General features: G+C 33.6%; 4 protein-coding genes across 4 annotated transcripts; 2 read left to right on the top strand and 2 right to left on the bottom strand.

Annotated features, from left to right (window-relative positions):
• Positions 1 to 2,922: 2,922 nt before the first annotated feature.
• On the top strand, positions 2,923 to 3,874 carry LOC18051548 (heavy metal-associated isoprenylated plant protein 35). The gene is made up of 3 exons (XM_006446801.1): positions 2,923 to 2,946; positions 3,039 to 3,117; positions 3,219 to 3,874. The coding sequence occupies exons 1-3, from the start codon at positions 2,923 to 2,925 to the stop codon at positions 3,872 to 3,874; spliced, it is 759 nt and encodes a 252-aa protein (XP_006446864.1).
• Positions 3,875 to 5,950: 2,076 nt separating this feature from the next.
• On the bottom strand, positions 5,951 to 7,444 carry LOC18051547 (WD repeat-containing protein LWD1). Its single transcript, XM_006446800.2, has one exon. It carries the CDS (start codon positions 7,321 to 7,323, stop codon positions 6,283 to 6,285), a length of 1,041 nt encoding a protein of 346 aa, XP_006446863.1. The 5' UTR covers positions 7,324 to 7,444; the 3' UTR covers positions 5,951 to 6,282.
• A 9,557-nt stretch (positions 7,445 to 17,001) lies between these two features.
• LOC18051546 (putative MO25-like protein At5g47540) lies at positions 17,002 to 18,037 on the top strand. The gene has a single exon (XM_006446799.2). It carries the CDS (start codon positions 17,057 to 17,059, stop codon positions 18,035 to 18,037), a length of 981 nt encoding a protein of 326 aa, XP_006446862.1. The 5' UTR covers positions 17,002 to 17,056.
• Positions 18,038 to 20,777: 2,740 nt separating this feature from the next.
• LOC18051544 (O-acyltransferase WSD1) lies at positions 20,778 to 24,443 on the bottom strand. Its single transcript, XM_006446797.2, has 5 exons — positions 24,202 to 24,443; positions 23,339 to 23,908; positions 21,473 to 21,826; positions 21,185 to 21,322; positions 20,778 to 21,083 (listed from the first exon to the last, which is right to left on the bottom strand). The coding sequence occupies exons 1-5, from the start codon at positions 24,391 to 24,393 to the stop codon at positions 20,937 to 20,939; spliced, it is 1,401 nt and encodes a 466-aa protein (XP_006446860.2). The 5' UTR covers positions 24,394 to 24,443; the 3' UTR covers positions 20,778 to 20,936.
• Between the last annotated feature and the right edge of the window lie 1,818 nt (positions 24,444 to 26,261).

Raw genomic sequence — 26,261 nt, 5'->3', positions numbered from 1 at the left:
TTTATCATTTAATAAATGAGTGACATATGATATTGGAACTCAAATGTTGAGATTTATAACATTATTGAATTTATATTGGTAACATGTTTATTATATTTTTAACTACTTAAAGTAAGAATTTAAAGTTAGACAACATTATCTAAAGGTGTATGTAAGATTGGGATGTCACGATTTGACATAAAAAAAATTGTGAGTGGACAACATGATACGCGAGCCCAATTGGGTTCATATTAAGCTCACATTTTAAGCAGAAACATTCAACAGATTGGCAAACAATTAAGCATGAATAAGTAATTATTTATTTTTTAAGTAATTATACAAGCAAAATATTTATATAACTATTTGTGGTATATTTTAATAATTTTAACAAATAAAAGAAAAATAAAAACTTGAAGCCCAACACGACACAACAAGAGTAATAATAAGCTAATGGGGGTCATGCCAAGGTTAGGGTTGGCAATGGAATGGGATGGGATGAGATGAGATTTACCAATCCCAGTCCCATCCCGTATATGCAAATGGGATGAAAAAACGTCTCAATCCCGTCCCAAAAGAGATGGGATCCTGCAGGATCCCATCCCAATTGGAAAAATTTCCATTCTTAATCGGTAATGAGACGGGATGGGACGTAATTTGTCAATCCCACTCCCGTCCCGCATATGTAATTGGGATAAAAAAATGTCCCAATCCAGTCCCTAAATTTTTTTATGGAACAAAAATATGTCCCAATCCCGTCCCAAATGGGATGGGATCCCGCAGGATCCCATCTCATCGGGAAAAATTGCCAAACCTTGGCCCAAGGTTAACATTTTAAAAGTTGAGTCCGACAATCGCATGACAGGAAACACTAACGAGCAAAAGTTTTTCATAAATGGGCCAATACATGCACACTTGTAGTATTATCTAGCTGTAACTTGCCCTAATATTATAGTTAGATGATTAACTTGGGTAAAGTTTATTTTTATCTGAAATCTGAATAATCTGAATTTGGCTGAAGTTTGAATTAATCTTAATACATATATCTGAAAAAACATGTTTGTTTTTGTTTTTTCAAAATTTAAATATAAGTGTTAAGTTTTTTTTTTCAAGAAAACATCTTAGACATGGCATTTTGACATATAGAACCTTATAAGTATTAACAATACTTATATTTATTTGTTAAACACATGACAATTTATAAACAAATTATTTGATTAGTTAAAAATTTTGATAATGTGTACCTTAGCAAAGCATGAAAAAATAAAAAAATATATCTAACACATGTATTTTTTGACATTAATATTTGATACATAAAAAATGTTATTTTTAAGTATATTATATGATATTTTTCTTGTTAATTACGTAAGCCAACCAAGAGTTGTTTAATCATTTGAATTAAAATTAATGCATTAAATAATATTCAAAATCTATTAGAAAAATAGTAATTATAAATACAAAAAGATAGACCAATTATAAAACACACTCACGTGACAAGTTACAAACGTCCCTTTAGTTTAGATTCAAATCTACATTTTAAATGTAAGATTAAGAAAATGACTTTTTATCAAAATATTCTAAAGAAAACCCAACTCAAACTTAGGAATGACTATAGTGTAGAACAAAGAAGAGACTAGAGAGTTGAATGTAGTCAAGAGAGTATCTTTTCAAACAAGAGGTGTTGCAAGCACATAAATAATAACCCAGATAACAGATCGAACAATATCCCCATTTCTATACAAATTTTCTGGTGGTTGATCTTCGTACCAATCCCATGCACAGCACTATCTTTAGTTTTTGATTTGATGTAATGCATATGATGTGATTCAAAGCTAAAATGTGTTTTGTCATGGAGAGCAGGCATAGCATGTTCAGTGCTAATTAATATATAATATGGAATCAACACAAATAATATTGCTTCAAATCATCCTGTATTAATTTATTCACCGTTTGGCGTTCAAAGATGAGACTGAATATGGTCTGTGCATATCTTGCTTTTAATTTTCCAGGAAATATTTTATGTAAGATGAATCCACATGGACGGTTCTCATTTTCCTTGCAGTTCCAACACAGAAATATCAGAGTAAAGCATTCTTTTTCCCTGTTAAAGAAAGGTATTTAATAAAGTTAAAGGGTGTAATTTTAATTAAATATATAATAGGTTACATGATTATGGGGTCCTTGTTGTCATTACGAAGCCGCCAACCAATCAATGAGAATAATTGAACTCACAGCCTTGAGAAAAATTCCCTACAAAGATTGCATGCATGGTTGGTTTATTCAACCAAACATAATGTTTATCATGAATATAATTAGTATCTCTTTCTTCAATATTTTATTTTTTAAGCTAAAATGACTCAAGTATGATAAGAAGTTTGGGGTTTCAATCCTGCTCCGATGGGTAAAAAGAAAAAAGAGAAAAGAATAAAAAAAAACCCAGAAGATATGCGGTAGTAAAAGATAGACTAAAAAATATTAACTGATGTGCTTTCAAAAATTAAACCGCACTTGACTCTCCACTTGATAGATATCCTCACTGATTCTTAGAGCAATTTGAAGTTTTCGGTTGATTAACAAGCAAGTGGAAAATATTGATGGTACTTAAAGGTGAAACTATTGTTTAAAGTTACATGAGGTGTTAGTTGTTACAGCAAAGCTAAAACAAAGCATTTATGAAAATTCAAAGAGGAGAGAGTGAGAGGTTGCATTTTTTTGCTTACATAGAAAGCAGACCCTTTTCTTTTGCGTTGGAACAACAACATTTTTTTTAAACAAAAGCAGAGGCTATTAAACAAATTCTACCCTTGTGTTGACCTAACATTTCTAATGCATATAAATACCTGCCATTGGCCCTACGAGTATTTGCAAGACAAAAAATTGGCCTTTTGTTTTCTTTCTTCTCCTCCTACGTAGTAGTACTTCCAGCCCTTTGACCTTAGTAGAAGCATGGCTAAGGAAGCTGACACAAAGGTGCAAAATCCTGACAAAGCCTCGTAGCTTTTCATTTCCCTTTTCTTGTCTTTCTTGTTTGATACTAAAGTTGCATTGATCTTTTGTTGCAGAAGATTGAATTGAGAGTTTTTGTCAACTGCTGTGATGGTTGCAAGAGGAAAGTTAAGAAGGCGTTACGAGGCGTTGAAGGTAATGAACCAAGGCTTTCGGTTTCTCTAGTTGACCACTACTTCGGATGGAGCTTCTTTTTGGTTCCTTGCTAATTTTACCTGGAAACAAATTTTGAACAGGAGTGTTGAAGATAGAGATTGATCCTTTGCAGCCAAAAGTAACAGCTACAGGAAATGTGGACCCGAAAGTTTTGATCAAGAAGCTACTGAAAGCCGGGAAACAGGCAGAACTCTGGGACAATGGGAATCAAAGTGCTGTTAAGGAACTGAAAGGGGACATGCCAGTGACGACAAATGAGAAAGAAAAATCAAAACCCGAGTGTGACAAAGCAAAAACCTCGGATTCTTGTGGCAAAGAAACTGACAAAGAAAAAGAGAGCAAAAATGGCAGGGATGGAAATGGAGATAAAGCTGCCAAAAAGGAAGATAAAGTAAAGGAAAGTGCCGCCAATTCATCCATTCCAGAAGTAATTAAAAATGAAAATCCTCTGCCCCTCCAACCAGAAATGAATTACATGTATCCAAAAACATTACCAGAAGTAGGCAACATCAAGACTCAGACTCAGTACTGCTACATGGTTGAACCTTGCCCGATCACAGTACCCTATTATGCAATACCTTCATATGCGACTCATCTTCTTCCTCCTCCTACATTTTATGGCCAGCCACACTACTGCCATGAAAGACCGGTATTTCAGCCGATGTATCAGGCACCGGTGACAAGGGTCGGGGATTATTTCAGTGACGAGAATACCGTAGGATGCTCAGTGATGTGAGTGTGGCTGTGGCTGTATATTGGCCATTCCAACCTCATCACATGGCCTGAAAGCAAGGAGAAGGGATAATTCAATTTCAGTGGTGATCCTAATTTTTTTTCTTAATTTTTCTGCTATTTTTTTTTCTTTTAATTGAAGAGAGAGATTGTTAGCTAATCTTTTGTACTCTCAGTACCGAATTTTTGTTCCTTCTTTTCTTCAGTGGGTTCAAAGATAATGGAATCGAGACCATCTAGATTAGTGTTATTTAACCGATCCTCGATTAACGTACACAATATGCTTGAGCGGCATGTTTTACAAAAGTTGTAGGGTCCAAATAGTGCCCAACTTTAAACTAAGTAAACACGCAAAATGTAATTGGGTATTTAAAACAACGTTCACGGATCAGGGCATCTTATTTTAGTCCAAGCAATTTAAAGAGATGCACCCAGACAGCTCATCAATCAATTGGGTGCTTTTAACACAAAAGGCAATTGGGTATTTAAAACAACATTCACGGGTCAGGGCATTGAAAGAGATGCACCCAGACAAGTCTGAAAAAACAACCATCATCTATCATTGAAAGAGATGCACCCAGACAGTCCATCAATCAATTGGGAGCTTTTAACACAAAAGCAAATGAGGAGTTTAATACAAAAGCCTAATTGTTTGGTTTTAACATCGCTCATCTTAGATCCCCAATCCATGCCTAGGTAGGTATACTCAAGCTGCAGGACTGGAGGTAAACGGGTGCAATAGCTTAAATATTGTGCAGGAAAAGACCATAAAAGATGCAAGTCCAGAATAAAAACATTCCCAGTTATGCCTCAAGGAGAATTTTCAACATCAAGCCTCATTGGCTCAAGCTATCAAATAGTGGACAAGCCAAACCTTCAAATAATCATCTAAAACTGTGGAAATATGCAGAAGAATACTATAAATGATCTATTTAAGAGAAAATAAACAGAAGATGAACCCATAAAAATAAATATATGAAAAAAGAAAAATTGTCCCTCTACTTAAAAGAAATGAGAACGTACACGAATCAGTACCATATGCGTGATAGTTTAAAAAGCATTAAAAATTACACAAAGTATGTTTACCAGAAAAAAGGATGACAAATAGTACAAATAGTGCCATTAGTAGTACTCTGGTATCTCTTTCTTTCTTTATTCCAGTTGCTGGTTTCCTAAGTTATCATATCACCACTTGGAAATTTCACGATCGCTACATTTTCTTGACTGCTACAGGATGCATGGAATTACAAGACACCATAAATGATAGATAAGTGTGGTCAAATATAAGACAGGGTCCTAAGGTCATCAAAATGAATATCCAGTGCCAAGACCTATCGATATTTTATTGCTTTAGCCATTGATAACTAAAGAAAATGGGAAGCTTGAGCGATCAGGTAATTTGTCTAAGCCAATAAAATTAACATAAACAAGTTTGGTGTCCAATTATATCACTCATTGAGTAAGTGCACATGCCAAATATGCATTGCTTTTAAGATCAATTATCATGGACTAAGGCAGCATTCAAAGCAACATGTTCTACACAGTTCTCTTAAGCTTTATCCAACCCAACAAGGATCAGCATACAATCAAACTAAGGACAAGTGCTAGTGCAATTTTTTAACAGTATCAGATTAAAGTTTCAGCCATAAAAGGTAAGCCAGACATCCACCATGGCATTATTCAAATATATAACTCTGCACTTTTCGAAGCAGATATGTCTTGAAACTTCAGTAATTATAACCATAACAACCAAAAGAAGCCATAGACCTATATTGAATTAACGTAACCCATTTAACCAAACCTCATGTTCTCCTGGAATTGGCATAAGAAAACCATCATTAATCTTACATGCAAATGGTCAACAATGCCACTTGAAACTTCTAATTCCAACTGATTTATCTAATTTTCAATCTCTCATTACTGCATTTTTTTTTTTCCTTTTTCCTTTTTCATTGACAAAAGTTGGCCAATCCAGACGTTCTAAATCATTCTTTAGCCAGTGATCCTAGGTAAACCAATCAGTCCACTACTGTTACAAACAAGAAGTGTAGAACTAACACCATTTTGCAATGTTAGAATCTAAATCCCAATCATCGATAAGATATTAATCATACAAATCCTTTAAAGTTAGAATCTGTTCATCAGAAGCTCCCAAGCCACCTAAGCAACAGCGAGGTTTACTTTCTCACACTAAGTATCAAATAAGAAAACTTAAAAAAGCAAAACAAAATATAAGAGATAACATGCAGGAAAGTAGATCAATTATATTGATCACCGAGTCTTCGACTCTAATCAATTAAGATCAACAACAATAATCACTAGAAAGGTGTTACACGGTTTGTTCAGACAACACATTTTTCTTCATCAACAAAGAAATCAGTTTCTACATGAGCTAGTCATCATTATCATTTATCATACCCTGAGAATCTGAAGCTTAGTGGAGAATGCAATGGCAACCCAGTCAGGCTGTGAAGACGACCACTGCAGCTGCTCAATCTCCGCCCCAGCTGTGTATGCCAGAATAGGATCCAACCCGCCTTCCACCGGCTGACCCATCGACGACAAGTCCCATATCAACGCCTGTGAGTCATCCCCAGCCGTGCATATGTGGCAAGAACTGTGAGGGGCCCACGCAATGGCGTTCACACTCGCCTGGTGCCTCTGCAGCTCCACAACTGGGAGCGTCGGGAAGCGAATGTCGAGAACCACCACCTTCGCGCTGTCCATTATTATCGTCGCCATATATCTCGGGTCCTGCTTGTTCCAACCCAACCGAACCAACGGCGTGTCCGGTTCGGAGCTCTCGTAAATGATCGTCGAGTGTTCCTTGTCGCGCAAATCGAAAACTCTAACGGACCCATCAGCGGAGACGGAGGCGAAAACACCGACACCGCCCCACGCGATGTCGTAAACCTCTTTATCGTGAGCGATAAGCTGCGTATCGACGGCTTCTCTCTCGATATCCCAAATCGTACACGTCGTGTCGATACTAGACGTCCCAATTCGCCTCGGTTCCGCTTCGTTCCAGTCAAACGAGGTCAGCGGGCCGCAGTATTCGCTGTTCTTGTTACCATTCAACAAACTCTTGAGCTCCACGCGCCGGTCCTCGTCGGAGATTCTCCACACGCGGAGGAAATCGCTGGAGGTGGCCAAAAGGTCGGGTTTTTGGCACTCCTTGTCGGGTATGAAAATGGTTTTGGTAGGTGGGTACGGGTGTTCGAAAGAGAGGTTGGGGTCGGCACGGATCTCGCCAGTGGAATCATCCAGCTGAACAATTTCGACCCGGTTCGGATACTGCTCGAGGAGGCTGGCGATAGCGAGTCGGTACTTCTTGTCGCGACGGACGCTCCAGTTCATGGCGTAGATGTGCCACGGTGACTCATAGGTATAGATCTCCGATCTTTTTTGCTGCTCGTCCGACCCGTCGAGATTCGGGTCACTACTCACGCCCATTACTTTCACTTCAACTCAACAACTACGAAATGGGTTGTGAATATTATTGATTGAAGAGAGGCTTAGGGCTGAGGAGAAGTCAAAAGATCGAACGCTATAAATGATTTCGGCTGAGTCAAGCTTTAATGTAAACAACTTGCTAAAGGGACCCAATTGGATCCCACGTGTGAAACCGAAACTTTTGATTCCGTGAAATTGTAGAATTGAAAATGATGTTTGTTCCGGGTCAAATTCCGAAACGACTCAAAACGGCATCGTTTCGTTCTATTTTTTTTTTTTTATACACTTTGAAACGACGACGTTTCGGCACTAGCACGCTTGCATTAGGAGTCAAGGGGACTAAACTTGGGTCTGAGCTAAAGTTTAAGCTTGCAGAGCTCATGAAGCTAATAGGAACACCAAATATTTCGGACATCTCTCTGGTACTTTCATGGTTTAATTCAAGGTGAAGAAAGGAGAACAAAGAAGATTTCTCTATGGTTTTAGGTAGTGTTTATTTGCTGGAGTAGGAGTATGGAGTGTGGATTCCTCCCACTCCAGTGTTTACTTACCTTAAAAAAAGAGGAAGTGGGAGTGGGAATCCGTGGGTCCCACTCAATTTTGGAGTAGGGAGTGGGATTCCCACTCCCATGGGGGAAAGTGGGAGTGGGAATCCACTCCCCCCTCTTCCCATTTTATCCTTATAATTAAAATTAAAATAAATAAATAATATTTAATAAAATAAATAATATCATATTTATTAAAAATAATAATTATATCATATTTATTTTATTAAATTTAATAAAATAAAAATAAATAAATATTATATTTAAATTAATAATATTAAACATTAATTTTAATAAAATATTAATTATTTATTTAATTAATAATAATAAATATTTTATTCTAAAAAAATATTAATTTTGTACTATATTATCAATAATAATATTTCATTTGTGTTGCTATTATTAATAATTTTTATTCACATAATTTAAATTTAAATTAATAAAAAATTATGATTTACATAATTAAGAATATTAGTAATTATTATTAATTTATAAATATAATAAAATATTTATTTTATTTTTCAAATATATTTTTTATTAATTTTTTAATTACAAATTATGATTCTGTACATAAGGATAAAATTGTAATTTAAAACAATTTACTCTCAATCTAAGACAAAGTAAACAAATAATTGGGATTCTGATTGACAATCCATACTTTCATTTAGTCTAAGTAAACACCTTATTCCCACTCTTACTCCACACTCCTAATCCAATGATTCCCACTCCTCAGGATTCCCACTTCAATCCAAAAAGTAAACGCAGCATTAATATATTATAAGTTCTACTGTTGAAAGTGTAGAAACGAAGTTTGTTGTTAATGGTGAAGAAGCAGCAGCAGGGAACAATACTGAAGGAAGTAATGATGACTTCTTGCAGTTACTCTTGGAGCATCAAGAAAATGAAGACAACGCTTCATTAGCTTGATCCACTATATTGGAAGTTTTTTTCTTTTTTTTCCAAGCTATTTATATGCAAAATTTGTTTCAACGATGAGAGAGCTCATAAAGTACTTGTTTAAGCAAATGAAAGTGCCCAATAATTCAAATTTTCTAAAGCAGGACTTCTAACATTCAACATACATTTTCACAAGCATCTGGAAGGCACAATCTAAACGGCTAAAGAAAAATTCAGTACATTACATAAGATTTCCAAAATGACCCATTACATATCAACATCTCAAAAATAAATTCAAGCTTCGAAAATTCAAGCTTTCAGGGACAATGTTAATCTTGTTATGTCGAAACTTCGCAGCTGCTGTTGGTCTTGTTCCGTCGAAACTCAGCTTTCAAGGACAAATTTTGCAGCTACTGTTAATCACTTTCTTCACTAAATGGGTGTGTTCTTTGTTAATCACTTTCTTCAGCTTAAGACGAAGAGGATGAAGCGTTCTGTTGTAGATCCCGAATGGCTGGACCTCAGTCGAGGAAGGAAAGTAACGAATTTTTTGGTAAGGAAGAAACGAAGAAAAGAAGAAACGAATGGCTGGATTCTATCTATCTCGTTCACAGGTTTTGGAAATGATAAGTGAAACGGCAGCGTTTTCGAGAAACCAAAAAATAAAAAATAAAAAACAAAACGACGCCGTTTTGTTTAGTTTCGGGGTTTGATCCGGGGCAAATATCAGAACTCTTGTAGAATATATTCTAAAATTTCTCTTTAATTCCACGTCCATTTGGGTGTTTTTAGCACACTATTATTGTATTGTATTATATTATATTATTTTAATATAAATATATTATATATGTTGTATTATAATAATATTGTCTAACATTTAGTACTATATTATTATTATTATTATTATTATTATTATTATTATTATTATTATTATGTTTGATACAGCACAACACTGTATTAATTTTTTTATAAATAATTTAAATTATATATTTAGAAAATAAAATTTATTAATATTTAGAAAAATACTAATTATAGAATTCTTAAATTTTAAAAATTTGATGTTAATTTTTTAGTATAAACGTTAAAAACCATAATTCTTCGTAAAAATCAAAACTTATGACTTTAAATTTTCGACAACATAATATTTATTTTTTAATATTTTTTAAGTATATAACCTGTGAAAAAAAGATCCAAACAAATAATTTAATTAAATAACCTTTAAATAATATCATAACATAAATAAATAATAAAAACATACAAGATTAAATCAAAAGTTATTTTAAGATAATAGAATAAAAATTTATACATATTATAAAAGAATACAATAATTGTAATATAATAACCAATAAAATAGATTGTAATAAATAATCCAAAGTTATACAACAATATTTACAAGTACCGTTTTTGCTTTCTCTTTTAAAGGCCCCTTTTTTTGTTTTATTCTCAGAACTTCCTAGTTCTTTTTTTTTTCTTTTTCTTTTTCTTTGCCTCTGTTTTCTTGTTCTTTCTTTTCCTTTCTTTTCCTTTCTTTTCTTTTCTTTTCTTCTGTTTTCTTTTTCGTTCTTTTCCTTTTCCTTTGTTTTTTTATCTTTCTTTTTCTTATAAGTTCCCTTTGGGTGATTTGTCGGAGAGTTGTGTGGCTTTGATTATTGGGTCTTTGAGATCGCCTTCAATGGTTTTGGCGGCTGGGTTCCTTTGCATGCCTTCGTAGCCGACGCCATAGTATGCAAAAGAATATGACAATTTTCCAGCGCTTGTATAGGTTTTTTTTTTTTATTTTTGGTGGTGGAATCGGCACCTGCGGCGGCGGGATGAGGTCACGTTCGTCAGAGATGGTAGTTATGGACATCTCGTTCTTGTTGCTTTAAAAACAAAAAAAAAAGTAAAAATATTTTAAAAACAAAAAAAAGTAAGAGATTGAGCAAAATCCAAAAAAATGATTGAGATTGCAGTAAAAATATTGATCACAAATTTCACGTGATTAATCTTTAGTATGCTTATGAATAAAACATTCTGTTAAAGGATTTTATCTTTGCTCATCACGTATTCATTTGTTAAATTGCATATAAATTTTAATAAAATAAATAAGCAAATAACATTGGACTATTGTAGAAAATTAAATATAAGAAATTTCCAACTTTATTTATTATGGCAAACAAAAAAGTTTCATCTCACAGATCGAGTTATGGAAATTTGACTCTCATGTTGAAATAGAGTGAAAAAAAGAATAAATAGAGGGAAAAAAAGAATTAAACGGAACAAGAACATTTTCAAAAGAGATCATTGGTCAATAATTACAAATTTTCTTTTAACAAATTTACAACTCTCAAATTACTTTCCCTAAAGTTAGATTCGGCAATAAATTAGTGTTTTTTGACATTTTTTTATTGAATAAAAACTCTTTTGTCAGCTAAACTTCTTGGCAAAATATGGAGTAATAATCTTTAATATTCGTTAAGACTGGATAGCTCCACTTTGATGCCATTCTTGTAATTACTAAGGGCCCGTTTGGTATCATTTTCAAGGGCTTATTTTCATTTTCGTTTTTGGAGTTTAAATGTAATACCCGTTTGGTACGCTGAATTCAAAAATAAACTGTAAAACAAATAATTCAAATTTCCATTTACAGTTATAAAATTGAGAACGTGTTTAACACGTTCTCAGTGAATCACGAACCAAATTTTAGAATAAATCGCAAAACAAAACCCGATCAAAATACACCTCTCTCTCTCATCTCTCTCATCCACAGCTCTCTTTCTCTCTCATCTCTCTCATCCATAGCTCTCGTTCTCTCAGTGACAGTTCTCCAACCAAAATCAGCTACTACTATTGCGTCTCAGCTCCATCTCGACTAGTGGTGGTGGTGGTGGTGCGTCTCTGCTCTGCTTCGGCCATGGTGGATCGACTGATACTGCTGCATCTCTGTTGAGGATTGATTGGTGCTGCTGCTGCTGCGTCTCGGCTCCGTCCCGACTGGTGGTGGTGCGGCCGTTGCTGCTGCATCTCTGCTCTGCTTTAGGGAGGGCTTAATTTCATTTTCTGCTTAACCGATCGAATCTATTTTTCGTTTTGAATGATTGCTCGAAGCATGCCGTCGATTTTGCATTTAATTGGGCGAACAAAACAAAAAAAAAATTCTGGATTCATCCGTCATTTTCACATGGATTGAGATTGACCATTACATTTCTTATTATTTGTTGGCAGTACATTATAATGATGACACATATATAAATCATATAATTAACATTATATTAATAATAAATTTATACCTAATAATAATATTGATACCAATTAACATTTTATATCAATTTTTAAAAATTTAAAATTAACAATTTTTGGGCAAGCTAACAATTGTTAAAAAAAGAACAAAAAGTTACTGATTAGATAGAGTTGCTTAATGCGCATGGTATGTTTGTGTATGTATTAGTTAAATTTTTTAGTAAAAATTGTTTTTGAAAAAAGCATTACCAAACGCATATTTTCTGTTTTTATCATTTTCAATTGTGCCTACCAAACGCATATTACTGTTTTCAATTTTAAAATATAGGATATAGAAAATGATACCAAACGCATATTTAAATTCAAAATACAATAACTGTAAAACGTCATTTTTATTTTCATTTTTATTCTCAAAAAATACAGATTCAAAAATAATACCAAACAGGCCCTAATTTGTGGTAAAATACTAAAATTCTTAGTTGGGAACGATGAATTAATGAGGGATGAATGAAAATTTAATTTTTAATTTTCTCTAATATTTTAATTTATACACTTAGTTAAAATTATATAAAGATGGTGCATTTTGACTCTAAAAAAAAAAGAGAGAAATAGACCATAATAGTAAAAAAAAAACTTTTAAAAAATGTGAATTTTTTTGGGTAAAACAATATGATGCCATATGACCTAAACCTAGAAGTTGTGTAAAAATGTGTAGAAAATTACTATTATATTTATACACACACACACATGCATCTACATGTATTTATATATTTCAATACATAGTATTTTTCTAATGAAAGATAAAATGGTATGAAGCTGCCTTCTAATTACTAATTTTGACATCTATGGGCAAAAATAACAACGAAAAAATATCAATTTAAGCCAAAAAAGTAAAATAGAAACAAAAAAAATTTATATTAATTTTTTTGAATACTCCACGAGGAGTTAATATATTAATTTTTTTATTAATGTCCAAAAAATTAGTAGTTAAATTTTTTTACAATATTTATTTTTTTGACATAGCTTTCACAAAGATTAATATATATATATATATATATATATATCCTTCTGGTATATAGGACGTGCTTTGGCTCTGATGCCAGAAGGATATATGATCGAAGGATGGATGTGTTTTAGGAAGATTAGCAAATTCAGATAATGTGGATGTGCTTTGATACGCGGTTGATTGCTTTTAAATATAATTAAATTGGTATGTGGCTTTGTTCTACCTGATCAATGCAGAGACTAGTCTGCCTTAGGGACCAGATCTGACTTAGAACAGATTAATATCCCGCATATTCTGGTTTCCAGCCGATATACCCATTTAATTAATTCTTTACCAAATATGGATTAGATTCTTTATCAAGCCTAGCAACAGATCTAAAGGCTCATAGATAGTACTAGATATGGATCCCAGAAATAGCACTCTGATTGGAAAGAGGGAGAAGAGAAGATATAACTGAGGATTGAGATCTGGTCTCGTTGCCTTAGAGGAACGTAGCAGTTATATGGCAGATCTGATACAGATCAGTCTGCAAAGTATGCATAAAATTTAAATGACTGAAATTTAAATGCTTTAAAATAAATTGCGGAAATTAAAATGCTTTAAGATAAATTGCAGAAATTTAAATATACAGAACTTTAAAATTACAAACTTTCAAAGAAATTATAAATCTTACATTTGATTTTTCTTGCTTTATTTATCTTTAAAGGGAAGTATTACAGAAGAAATGGGAAATTAATCTGAAGACAGGAAAATTCTTTGTTGTCTTCCGATTCCTGATTCCCAGAGAGAGAGAGAGAGAGAAGAAGAAGAAGAGAGAAAGAAAATAGAATTCTAAAAATCTGAGGAGTCTAAGTCTTCCTCCCGATTTAAATACAAAATGGGTCTTTTAACTGTAGCGAGTCTGTAGCTTCTCAACTGTAGCGAAACTGTAGTATTTGGAGATGTCTTTAAAATACAAGGATAATTCGGGTGAAGAGACATATGCGCTCTCACTTGTGTCCAGGGGACCACTCGAGGATACAATTATACAAAAGAAAGGAAAATGCTGGAAATATAATTACAATGGTAGTGCAGAATAAAATTTACAAAATGAAAAATTACCTTTTTTTTTCAAATGATAACTTATTTACAATGCTTTATTGGAGAGAAGATTCCGAAATAGTCATCTTCATTTTCGTCTCCAAGAGAAATAAATGGCTCTTCATTTTCTTCATCATCTTCAGAGGAGTCGGCAACTAAAGACTTTGATCTTGAGGTGAGGAGCTGCTCCATAAATTTAAAATATTCTTCTTCAGTTTTGGCGCTGGCCAAAAGAGATTGGGCTTTGGATTTTTGGGTAAGAAAAGTTTCTTGGGCTTTGACCTCTTTAATGGTAGGGGGTAAGAAGCCTTTAGAACAGAGCCAATTTTGGATCAAAGTGTCAGTTAATTTAGTCTGTTCGTCAAACTATATATATATATATATATATATATATATATATATATATATATATATATATTATTTTTGGGGTTAAATTGGCAATTTTATTTTTTATTAATGTCCAAAAAAATAAACAATATTGCAAAAAAGATAATATTGTAAAAGTAAGTTAAAAGGAATAAAAGTAACGGCAGAGGTGTCAATAGTTTAACGGGATGGATGTTTTGAAGTATTTTTAAAAATATAGGAATTAAACAAATACTAACATCAAAATATAGGGACTAAACGAGAGGGTGAGAATATTATGTACTCATGTTTTAAAAGTCCTTAGAGATTCCTTAGATATAAAAGAATCAATCCCCAGTGAATATATCTTAAAAAGGTTGATAGAGCAAGTTAGATATGAAAGTGTACAAGACATGAATGGACGTGAGATTCAAGCAGATCCAAAGTTGCAAAAAACGATCCATCTTCACTAGGATATCAAGTAGGGCTTTTAAGAGTGAAAAGGCCTATAATTTAACAAATCTGCATGGATGTAATCTAGCTGAATTGGTCGAAAATATTTTACAATTACAAAGGGAGGGTGACAAGGAAAAAGAATATGAATTATCATCTCCCATAGAACAAACAAGCAACAACAAGATGGAAAGTGCAAAAGACTAATTATTCTTTAGCCGAAGGACTGAAGAAGAGAGAGACATCACGCGGAAGACGTAGATTTAATAGCAATTTAGAGAAAGCTTTAGCCAAAAGAAAAAAAGAAGGCCAACAATCCATCACAATCTGAGGTGCTTCCAGTGAGTTTTATATGTCTTTTAACTAATCTTGTTATTTTTAATATCAATGTTTGTTTGTTAAAGTGTCAAATAAAGTAGTTTATATTATAATGGTTTATAATCTAGGAACTCCAATTGAGTCAGTTGATGACTGTATTCCTTATGTATCAACGAGTTTCCGTAATCCTAATCTTGTCAATATTTTTCAATTCATAAAACAACTGAAGAATTTATGGTCATTTTGTAGTATTTGCTTTCATCGCTCATTCTGAATTACGAATGTAAAAAATATGAGTGTGGGTACAAACTTTTATATATGAGATAATGGATAAAATTGTAGTGCAACTGTGGTACCGTGCCACAGTTGCATCCAACCGTTAGATTTCCACTTATTCAAGTGGACTCCACTCATTTGAGTGGATCCAACGGCTGGTGCAACTGTGGTACGGTACCACAGTTGCACTGTAGCCTGACCCTGAGATAATTATTATTTTTATGTCCAATGTTCATATTTTGAATACTTGTCAAATTGTTAAATATGGTGTCCAAATGACGACGTCTATGCCTTTTTTGTTTTTCATTCTTAGTTAGAATTGCAATTACAAGGTAACAATATGCCTGCTTTAATGCCATGGCCACTATATCAACAATTTCAACAAACAAGTTTCCGAGAGTTGCTTCAACAAAATAGTTTTTTTGGAATTCCGCATACATTTCAAGACTCTCAAGCATCAAACAACAACACTTCTAGTAATGGGAAATTTTAGTTTAATTTGTGATACTTCTTTTGACATCTTATTTATTTATTTATTTTTTGGTTTTGACCATGAGGTATCCTGGGGAGGGCCCCAACTGTAGGAGGCACCTTTAAGCCCGTACCACAACTCAGACTAGAAGTCCTCACTCGAACCGAGAGGCACATGTTCTCCCAACAAAGGTGACTTCCCTGCGACTCGAACTGGAGAGCAAACCCAATCAAGCCACTTAAGGGGGCTCCATTGCTAGCGAAGCCAACACTTTGTTGGTGACATCTTATTTTATTTTATCGTTAGTGTACTCTAATTAGATGTTTTTATCTTTTGATTTGCAAGTTTTTCATCTTTGGAGTAGAAATTTTGTGTCTGTTACAATCTTAATCTTTTAAAATAAAAAATGTTACTTACTGAATTTTTTTTGAAGGTTGGCAGCTTTTCTTAAAGAGTTTGGAGGAGAATCCAAAAGGAAAGTAAAAATAACGACTGAAGAAAAGGGGGAAAAAAAAAAAGAAAAGAGACCAAAGAACAATCAAAGAAAATGAAAAAAAAAAACTAACGGCATTTTATTTGTTTGTTAGTTTTGAATTTTAATTAGTCAAAAACGGTGAGTTTAGATTTTAGTTAGTAAAAAATTATAATTTTTATGATTATTAAAGAAAGTTAAGAATAAATCTAATATTGTTAATAGAATGATTTAATTTTCATGTGTCAAAATTCCCTATAAATTAGATTAGGATAGAATCCAAATCCAATTAATCTTCACGTCTTCAGAAATCTTCGTCGAATTCTATAGTTAATAAATCGAGTATTCTATTCGTGTAATCTTCAACTTCTAATTGATTTCTTCAATATGCATGCAGGCTATAGAATAAGACCATTCATATTGTGGCATGCCACGTATCATTAGTATAAAGCATTCATATATCCCAAATGAATTAGAATTAAACACCAATTAGAGTTTATTACAAATTTTAACTCCTATCTGGATTAGGTAACTACGTACGTTTATAAACTGCTATATTATTTCAACTACCGGAGGAGAAACAGCACGGGGAAAAGCAAAGGGCAGAGCTTCGAGCGAGGGAATAAGTTTGCATTTTCGTCTTCACAGCCATGGTAGGGTTTGGCTTATTCAAGAAGAAAAAGATTTCGATTTCCAAAACACCGGCGTCATCGATTCAGGACTTGGAGAGAATCATCCCGGAGATGCGGATGGTTCTTTTCGGTGATGATGATGATGAAGCACCAGTTTCAGAGAGAGCCTGCGACCAATTGACGAACACGTTCTTCAGCGAAGGCCGGCTCCGTGTTCTAATCCTGTCTCTCCCAAAGCTCGAGTCCGGCCTCCAGTTGGACGCCATTCACGTTATTTCAGGCTTGCAGAGACGAAGGGTCGCGGCGAATCCGTATATCGCTTCCGATTATATGGAAAATAATTTGGACTTGATAGACATTCTTTTATCTGGGTACCAAGTTGATGATCTTGCTCTCACTTATGGCGCTATTGCCAGAGGTTGTATTCGTCATCAGTGCGTGGCCAAGTACGTGTTGGAATCGGATCATATGAAGAAGTTCTTTGTATATTTGCAGAACCCGAGTTTCAAAATTGCCTCAGACGCTCAAGCAACGTTTAGAGAACTCCTGACAAGACACAAGTCTACAGTTTCCGAGTTTCTTTCCAAGAATCAAGATTGGTTCTTTCAAGAATACAATTCCCAGTTGCTCGAATCCCCTAATTACATCACAAGAAGGCATGCTGTTAAACTACTGGGAGATATATTGCAGTGCAGTTCAAATTCTGCTGTGAGAGACAAATATGTTAGCTCATTGAATAACTTGAGGGTCGTGATGAATCTTCTCAGAGATTCCAACAGACACATTCAGTTCGAGTGCTTCCATGTGTTCAAGCTGTTTGTTGGGAATCAGAGTAAGCCTCAGGAGATCATCCGTGTTCTGCTGGCGAATCAGAGCAAGCTTCTTCAGTTCTTTGGGGAGTTTTATCTTGATCGGGTGAATGATGAGCAGTTCGAAGCTGACAAGTCTCTAGTTATGAGGGAGATTATCAATGCCACCAGTGTTACTGTTAAAAGCTAAATTGTTGTTATTTATTTACTTGTTAATTCCATGGATGTAAAATGACTAAATTGTTCATCAATGAAAAGCTATTTTATTTTATTTTTTGACATTTATGCCAAAATTTCCCACATCACTGAAATGGAAAACATATCAAGCTTATCAACTACAGCGAGCCAGCCCACAGTTCTTATTTAACAAGGGAGGTGAGGTGACATCTTGTATATGATATGTTCAAAGCCTCTGAAACTGTACCATGGTGGTATGTCTTTCATACACACCTGACCCGCTTGCCCACAAAACCCCATTACTCAATTCCTCCACCACAAGATTGAAGTTTGGTTATCAGGACGCTCTGGTTTTACTCAGAAAGTGTAGAAATTTCGGTCAGCTGAAGCTTATCCATGCAAAAATCATTCGCCATGGTCTCTCTAATGATCAGTTACTAGTAAGAAAACTTCTTGACCTTTGCTCTTTTTATGGCAAAACGGATCATGCCCTTCTTGTTTTTAGTCAAATTCATTGCCCACGTGTGTTTACTTGGAATCTTATGATTCGGGCACTGACTATTAATGGCAGCTCCCTGCAACTGCTCTTGCTGTCTAACCTTATGATTTACAATGGCTTTAAACCCCAAGTTTACTATCCCGTTTGTTATTAAAGCTTGTATTGCATCTTTGGCTATTGAGAAGGGGAAAGAGGTTCACGGGCTAGCCGTTAAAGCTAGGTTTTTGCGAGATATGTTCGTGCAAAACACTTTGATGGAGTTTTATTTCATGTGCAGGGATGTAGACGGTGGGCGTAAGGTGTTTGATAAAATGCGATGTTAAAAGTGTGGTTTCGTGGACGACGATGATCTCTGGCCTTGCTACCTCTGGGGATTTGGATGCTGCCCGAAGGGTTTTTGAGCAAATGCAAACGAGAAATGTTGTTTCGTGGACAGCTATGATTAATGCGTATGTTAGGAATGAGAGAGCTCAAGAGGCTTTTGAGTTGTTTCAAAGAATGCACCTTGATAATGTCAGGCCGAATGAGTCTACACTTGTTAGCTTGTTACAAGCTTTTAAGAACTGGGAAGCCTAAAATTGGGCGGCTAGATTCATGGTTTGAGTCCCATAATTATTTTATGGGACTTAATTCCTTGCCATAGTAGTGGAGGTAGATTTTTCTTCTCATAATTATGGGTAGAGTACACATATTTTCTTAATTAGGGTTAATTTAGATTTATTCTCTTGTGAAGTGACAATTTTTAAATTGCTCCCTTACTATTGAACGTATCAAGTTATCCTCCAAAACTTGTTATCTTTAACCATTGACCGTCGTTGACTCATAAAAGTACAAAAATACCCCTACCTTAACAGAATGTTTTTGTAACGTCATTGTAAAACTAAAAAAAAATGGTTGATGTATGACTAGTCTTTAAAAAAAAAAATAGTTAATGAATGATTAATTATTGAAAAATAAATTAAAAAATAAAGTATTGAAATGACTTAGTATGCCTAAATAATTTGATAGTTTTCCTTAATTAGACATGTTAGTTAAATAAATTACAATACATGCCATCGTATATAAGTTACGATAATGCCATCTCCGTCTTTTTTCTTTCATTTCTCTTCATCTTTTCTTTCATTTTTTTAATCCTTACTCCTTCGTCTTTTTCTTCATTTTTTTTCTTTTCTTTCATGTACATGACTCCAGTACCTTTTTTCTTTCCTTTCATTTTTCTCATCCTTACTCCTTCATCTTTTCCTTTCATTTGTTTTTTTTTTTCTCATCCTTACTCCTTCTTCGTCTTTTTCTTTAATTTTTTTCTTTCATGTACATGACTCCAGTAGCATTTTTTTTCTTTGCTTTCATTTTTCTCATCCTTACTCCTTTAATTTGTTCGGTGAAACTCCAGTAACAATTTTCTTTTGTTCTTTGATTTTTTTTTATATCTATATTTTCTTTAAGTACCTTTAGAAAATGAAAAAAGAATAATAATGATAATAATAAAAAATATGAAAAAAGGTAAAATATTATTCTTTTTCCATTTGTAGCATTTAATTAATTCCTATATTTATTTTTTAAAATAAAATTTTTAAATATAAAAAGGTAAAATTTAATCCGTTCAAAAAAATTAGTCATATAGGCACAAAATAAAAAATATTTTAAAGTATTAGGGAACATACTATAAATATTTGAAATATTTATGTGTCTTTTGAAAAACCTCGAGAGATTTGGACCCATGAAAAATAGTCTACCTAGGTTTGACCTTTTTCTATTAATTGACTATTAGGAAATTGTGCAAATACTATTTTAACCTTTAAGGCATTAAAAATAATAGAGAGATAACAAGTTTTGGGGGGTAACATGAGGTTTTTAATAGTAACGGGGGCAATTTGAATATTGTCACTTTACGAGGGGGTAGGCCGAAATTAACCCTCGTAATTATGAATGGGGCAGAAATATGGATGGTGATATAATAAGAATTAATCTTGATCTAAATTTTTCTTTTTAAAATATGATCTAGATTTGTCTTAGTAGATAGATGTCTATAAGATTTGATCTTAACCTAAATTAGTCTTGATAGATATCTAATTGTAACATTAACAAATTACTTGTTATAAATAATCGATTAGTCTATTAAAAGAAAAAGCCAATTACGTATATAGTAAGCTTAATTCAAGTTTTTTTTTTCCCTTTTGAAATAAAATATTTGGTATATATATATAAGCTTAATTCATTTATATAGAGAGCTTTTCATTTCATGATGCACAAAATTAGTTCGCAATGATGTCCAAAAGGAGTAATATAAATTTTTGGAGAAAATGCATAATCCATTGAAATTGAATAATTAGCATCAACCTAAGCAGCAAAATAATAGGAAAAGTAGTTATGGGCCAAATGAGGCACGATGACCATTAAGAAAATTTGTGCTTCAAGGAGTTGCGGATGCAGCATCGAGTATCATCTCAAAGGCATTTTCGATGCATGACTTCAGCTTTGGAGAATCAATGAAGCCTTCTTCTGTTCCTAATGAAACCCTTAGATTTCCCATGTAGGTCACAATCGTCACCACAAGACTCTGTAAACCCATAAATGGACAAATATAATCAATCAAATTCCAAATTTTTTTTATTTTTTATTTTTTTTTTAATTTTAGCTGAAATATCAATTAACCTATACCTGAGGTGAACCAGCCACCATAAAGTACAAGCCTTTGATGGGATGATTGGCCAAAGCCATCTTTTCCACCGGTCCCATCATATTGGTAATCGCTAAACTGGAGTTATTCAGCGAGCCATGGATAAATTTAGCTGCTGTCTGCATTACAACTGGACCTAATAAGTATAATCGCACACATGGCACAATTTTTGTAGTACTTAAGAAAAATGCTGAAATTCTGGACAATATGACGTGGCAGTATTGCTCCACATATTTAGTAAAAGCTTAATAAATTTTTAACAATCCTACCTCATGGCCTCTCAATTTCTTCACAGTCTCCAAAAGCTTGGCAGTAAGGTAAGCACCGAAAGAACTGCGCTTACTCTGGATGATCTCTTGAGCTTTCTGGATGAATTTCAGTGGGTTTTGGACCTCCGCATTGGTTAATTGAGGAACTGATATGTGCAAAAATGAAAAATGGTTTCCCCAAGGTGCCTTACTGCCAGGCTTAACCATCTCCTTGATGGAACTGATGCTTTTGAACATCCTGGTGTTGAGCAGTACCACTGCTGTTGAATGTAGATTAGTTGACTCCTGGTTCACTGCTTGCATGTATAATCGAATCCCCAAAAATATAGTTCCCGTAATAACATCGTTTAGTGTCTGTATATTGTCATTTGACATTACATAACGGTTAAAATATAGACAAATATCTTTTAAATAGTTAAGCTAATTTAATTTAATTAGTTGATTGTGGGTGTTGATTAGTCCAGTTAACAAAATATAAAACCTCATATTGCCCTAAGAGCCACTCCTAGAATCCTTCAGTAATCAGTAATCCATTTTATTTTTAACTATCTGAGGCCAGACACATAAAGGGGTCCATAAAAATCGTCCTTTCAATTTATGAGCTGGAATTGTCGACACCTAAGGACGGCAATTGTGCTCGCAAATCCGCAAACCTGTCCAAACCCACCCGTCAAAACCTGTCTACTACGAATAATTTTACGGGTTGCAGGTGGGTTTAACATTACAAATTGAGACCCGCACTTGAATGCAGGTGGATTTGGCATTATTAAGGAAAAATAATGCAATTTTTTTAAATATTTTTAATTTAATTTTACTTAAAAAAAGTGATAAATGAAATGAACGACGTGATTTCATAGCATACCAAGAAGTACGGTGTTGAATATAAATGACAATAAGCAACAAGAAAGCTGTGGAATAATTTATTTTTATTTTCTTATTTCTTAGTTAGAAATTTTTTTTCCTAAATATTATTTAAACTTCTAGTGTATCTATTTTTCGCTGACCTTTCAACGAAAATGAAAGCCTTTTGTTGTAATCACGTGGCTATGTTTTGTCAAACGAATTGTGTTCCAAGTTTATTACAACATTTCACTGCACCTACGAAATATAATTCTATAATTTACAGAAAGGGGATGTGAGAGGTGAAACATGCCGACCCCTCTGCAAATTTTCATTGACAATAAATTGTCCTGGAAATAGTGAAGCTTATGTCGGCACTGAGTATTTTTCTGGCTCGGTTATTAATTAAAGCTTTTGATGATCTTTGTCACCGGGTCATTATCAATATTCATCATCACATTCTGTGAGTTCAAAATACATAAAAACCAAAATCACAAGATCATGTGATGTTCACTCTCATTTTGAGAAGTCAATATTAGCGGAAAAAAATGTTTTATTCTCTCTTGTGAAGAAAAATGTTCTACTATATGTTTCATGTGTAATGACAATACCTAAGAGAAGTGCTCCCACAATCTTAGATATGTGGGCCATCAAAGGGCCGAAGAGTTGATGGGGTATTTTATTTTTAGAAATGGCTAGATCAATGGCCAAGCTAACAACATTTTTTAGGTGGAAATGATATAGACATCCTACCACTTCTTTCTAACTATAAAAAAATTGGAATAATTTATTTTTATTTTCTTATTTCTTACTGTTAAAAATTTTTATATCTAAGATTGTTTTTATATTAAATTCAAAATATGTGTAATTAACTTAACAACTTGTCACGTTCTCCCAAAATACTACTCGTATGTGGACACACAATATATGTGATCCACATATTGTGTTCAGGCGGTGTCTTCAAAACTACATGCAACAAGAATATTATTGATGTTAATTTAATGTCATCGTGATTAAGATACTTACCGCTCCAAGATTGTCCTTAATTTGCTTGATTTGATGGAGAGGGAATGTCATTGTTGTTATAGTAATTGGCAACCAGCCCGCCGCAGCACTACCAGATCTTATTGGCGTTTTATCGTCTTCAATCAAGCTGCTTTTGATCATGCTCCAACAAAAATCTGAAGCTGTATTGAACACAGTATTGAAAAACTTAGGTACATTCTTGAATATACTACTGCCATTAATGTCTGGTCTCATTCGAACACTAGGAAATGTCAAGGGGCGAGAAGGATCATCGGCTCTTTGAAGACATGAAAGAAGAGCTCCCATCAATGAGAAGCCGTCGCCAAGTGCATGATGAAGCTTGAATATCACACTACTTGCTGCATTGCTCGTTGGATATTTTACTATGTGAACTTCCCACAATGGTTGGCTTTGAGGCATTTGTTCCGCGGATAATTTTGATAAGTAATCTTGCAGGCACTTGTCGTAGAATTGTTGTGACATGCCAACGGGAAAATTTGGAACATAGACGTGGTTTTTGAGCTTCACTTCAACGCTTTTCCAATGTTTCACTCCATTTTTTTCCACAACCTGTTTCAATAAAAGCACTTTTCAATATATTAAGATCCGTTTGATATATTTTTTTAAATAGAGGTTATTTAAATAAAATTTTTGTTAGTAAAGTTTTTTTAAGAACACATACAGCATCGTAGACACAACCTTTAATATATTTAAAGGCTAAACAGCTTGGTGTAACTACAGAATAATTCTATATATAGAGTAATCAGACAGAACAATTTAACCTTAAATGAGCATTTTAAAACATGTAAAAATATGCGGGAAGAGAAAGAGAAAAGAGAAATGATAGGAATATAACTAATTACCATGATGGAGGAGAAGCGAGGGTTGATGGGAAGGAAAATATCCTTTAGCAACGGAATAGCCAGCGAATCATCAAAGGGCACTTCTAATTCCAAAACAGCAAGAATAGAGATTGATAGAATAGTGCTATTGAAATATTGCCCAATTGGGCTCACAGGCTCTGCTACCACTTCATCAGCTTTCTCACACTCCATTTCCAGTTTTGTGTTAGATCCTGAACCTTTCTTTTTTTTTTCCTTCTTTTGAGTACGAGCTTCTCTTTCTCTTGGTTAAATATAAATGGCAAGCAAGTTAGCTAGCCATCTTTGTCAAGCATTAAATTTTCCCAGCTCATATAGTAAATACATTTCTTTCCCATTTATTTATTTTACCGGACAATAAATGTCACAGGGAAAGAATCAGGGGTTCCATTTCTACTGATTTTCTGATATTGCTATCAAAGAAAGTTCCGTAAGCACATGATGATAAATGTCATTTTTCAAGGTAGCAAAGTTACTATTGAATTCATTAGATATTTTAACATGGTACTCGTTGAAAATTAACCTCTGTCCTAGTATTTGGAACTTGTATTCTTAATTTAATGTAGATCAATGTAGATCAAATTTTATTAGCAAAAGTGTTAACATATATATTCTAAAACTTATATTCATAATTTAATATTTATCACGCTAATTATATGTAATCTTTCGATGAATTTCGAGATAGAAAGCTCCTCTCTCATACGGATACGCTTGGTGGGGAAGGAGGTATGCGTGCATTGAATTTGAACCATGAGATTAGTCCAATGGCAGATTGGCAACAATCAATTGCTTCAAGTTAAAACGTTTTCTAAAGTAATTTTTTTTTCTTTGTCTTATATGGTACATTAAAATTCTAGAAAGACCAAATAAAATAATCTCTTTCCTTTATAATCTTTAAACAACGACAAGATCAGGTTAAGTTGTTTTATTTAATTAATCATTTGAGTTCAAATGGTAGGGAAATGAAAAAAATAATTTGTGGGATTCAGCTAGTTCAAATCTCCTCACATAAATTTTTTGTTTACTATTAGACTAAATAAAAAAAAAGGAGATAAATGGTTTATAGTGTATAATTTGCCCCAAGGCATGGTTGAGTGCTTTTCAAGTTTATTTTTTTGGCCCACGTGAGTTTGAATTTTCAGGGCGATAGTGACCAACAAATTAATTTGAACTTTGTCTATACCTACCTTTTAAAGAAAATAATAATAATAACTACAAGTTTGTAATTATCTTCTTAGTACTAAAAATATAGGAAATTTAAGAAAAATAACAAAAAAATAATAAAGTAATTGATGGTGTTGTTAGCCTATATGGCTATAAATATTGATTTTGATGATAACAAATCACATGTATTTATTAAGCAAAGATTTATGAATTATGCTTTTATAATAAGAAAATGATGTTATGGAATTAAAGCATTTTGGACTAAAATGAAAGCATTGTTAAAATCTTTGATAGAGTTTTTAAATTTCAGATTTGGACCTATCTGAAACTATCTAAATGTTTTTGGGTCATTATATAATTTTACAAAGTTTGGGCGAAATCATAATTTTAAAAAGTTTTGGGATTGACAAAGCATTACTTAGAAATTCTGAAATTGGACATATTTGCAAAGTCTCATAACGTTTTGGGCCATACTATAGTTTTATAAAGTTTTGGGGTCAAACTAAAAATTTAGGAAAATTTTCACTGTAGCAGGTTACTGTAGCAAGCGGCTATCCAGATTCTGAAAACCAGAAATCCGGATACGGGCAGCAAGCGTCCAGAACGAAAACGGCAAGCCGGTTAGGCAAAATTTTGAATTTTGCCTTAACGGTAACATAAATCCGGCTTACCGGATTCCATAAACGGCAAACCGGATACGCCTGGAATGTGAGTAACGGCTAGTTTTTGAGCTCAAACTATAAGAACTCAAATCCAACTCATTTTGAATCTCTCCAATAAGCAAAAACAAAAAGCACACGTAATATCTTGAGCCTTCAACTTGCAAAACACAAATTATTGAATCATTCATTGTTCTTCATCTTTGAATATCTACTCAT

This window comes from Citrus clementina, unplaced genomic scaffold (assembly GCF_000493195.1).
Source record: "Citrus clementina cultivar Clemenules unplaced genomic scaffold, Citrus_clementina_v1.0 scaffold_2, whole genome shotgun sequence".
Taxonomy (NCBI): domain Eukaryota; kingdom Viridiplantae; phylum Streptophyta; class Magnoliopsida; order Sapindales; family Rutaceae; genus Citrus; species Citrus x clementina.
The sequence above is the reverse complement of the archived record's forward strand: the minus strand, read 5'-3'. Positions and strand labels throughout refer to the sequence as shown.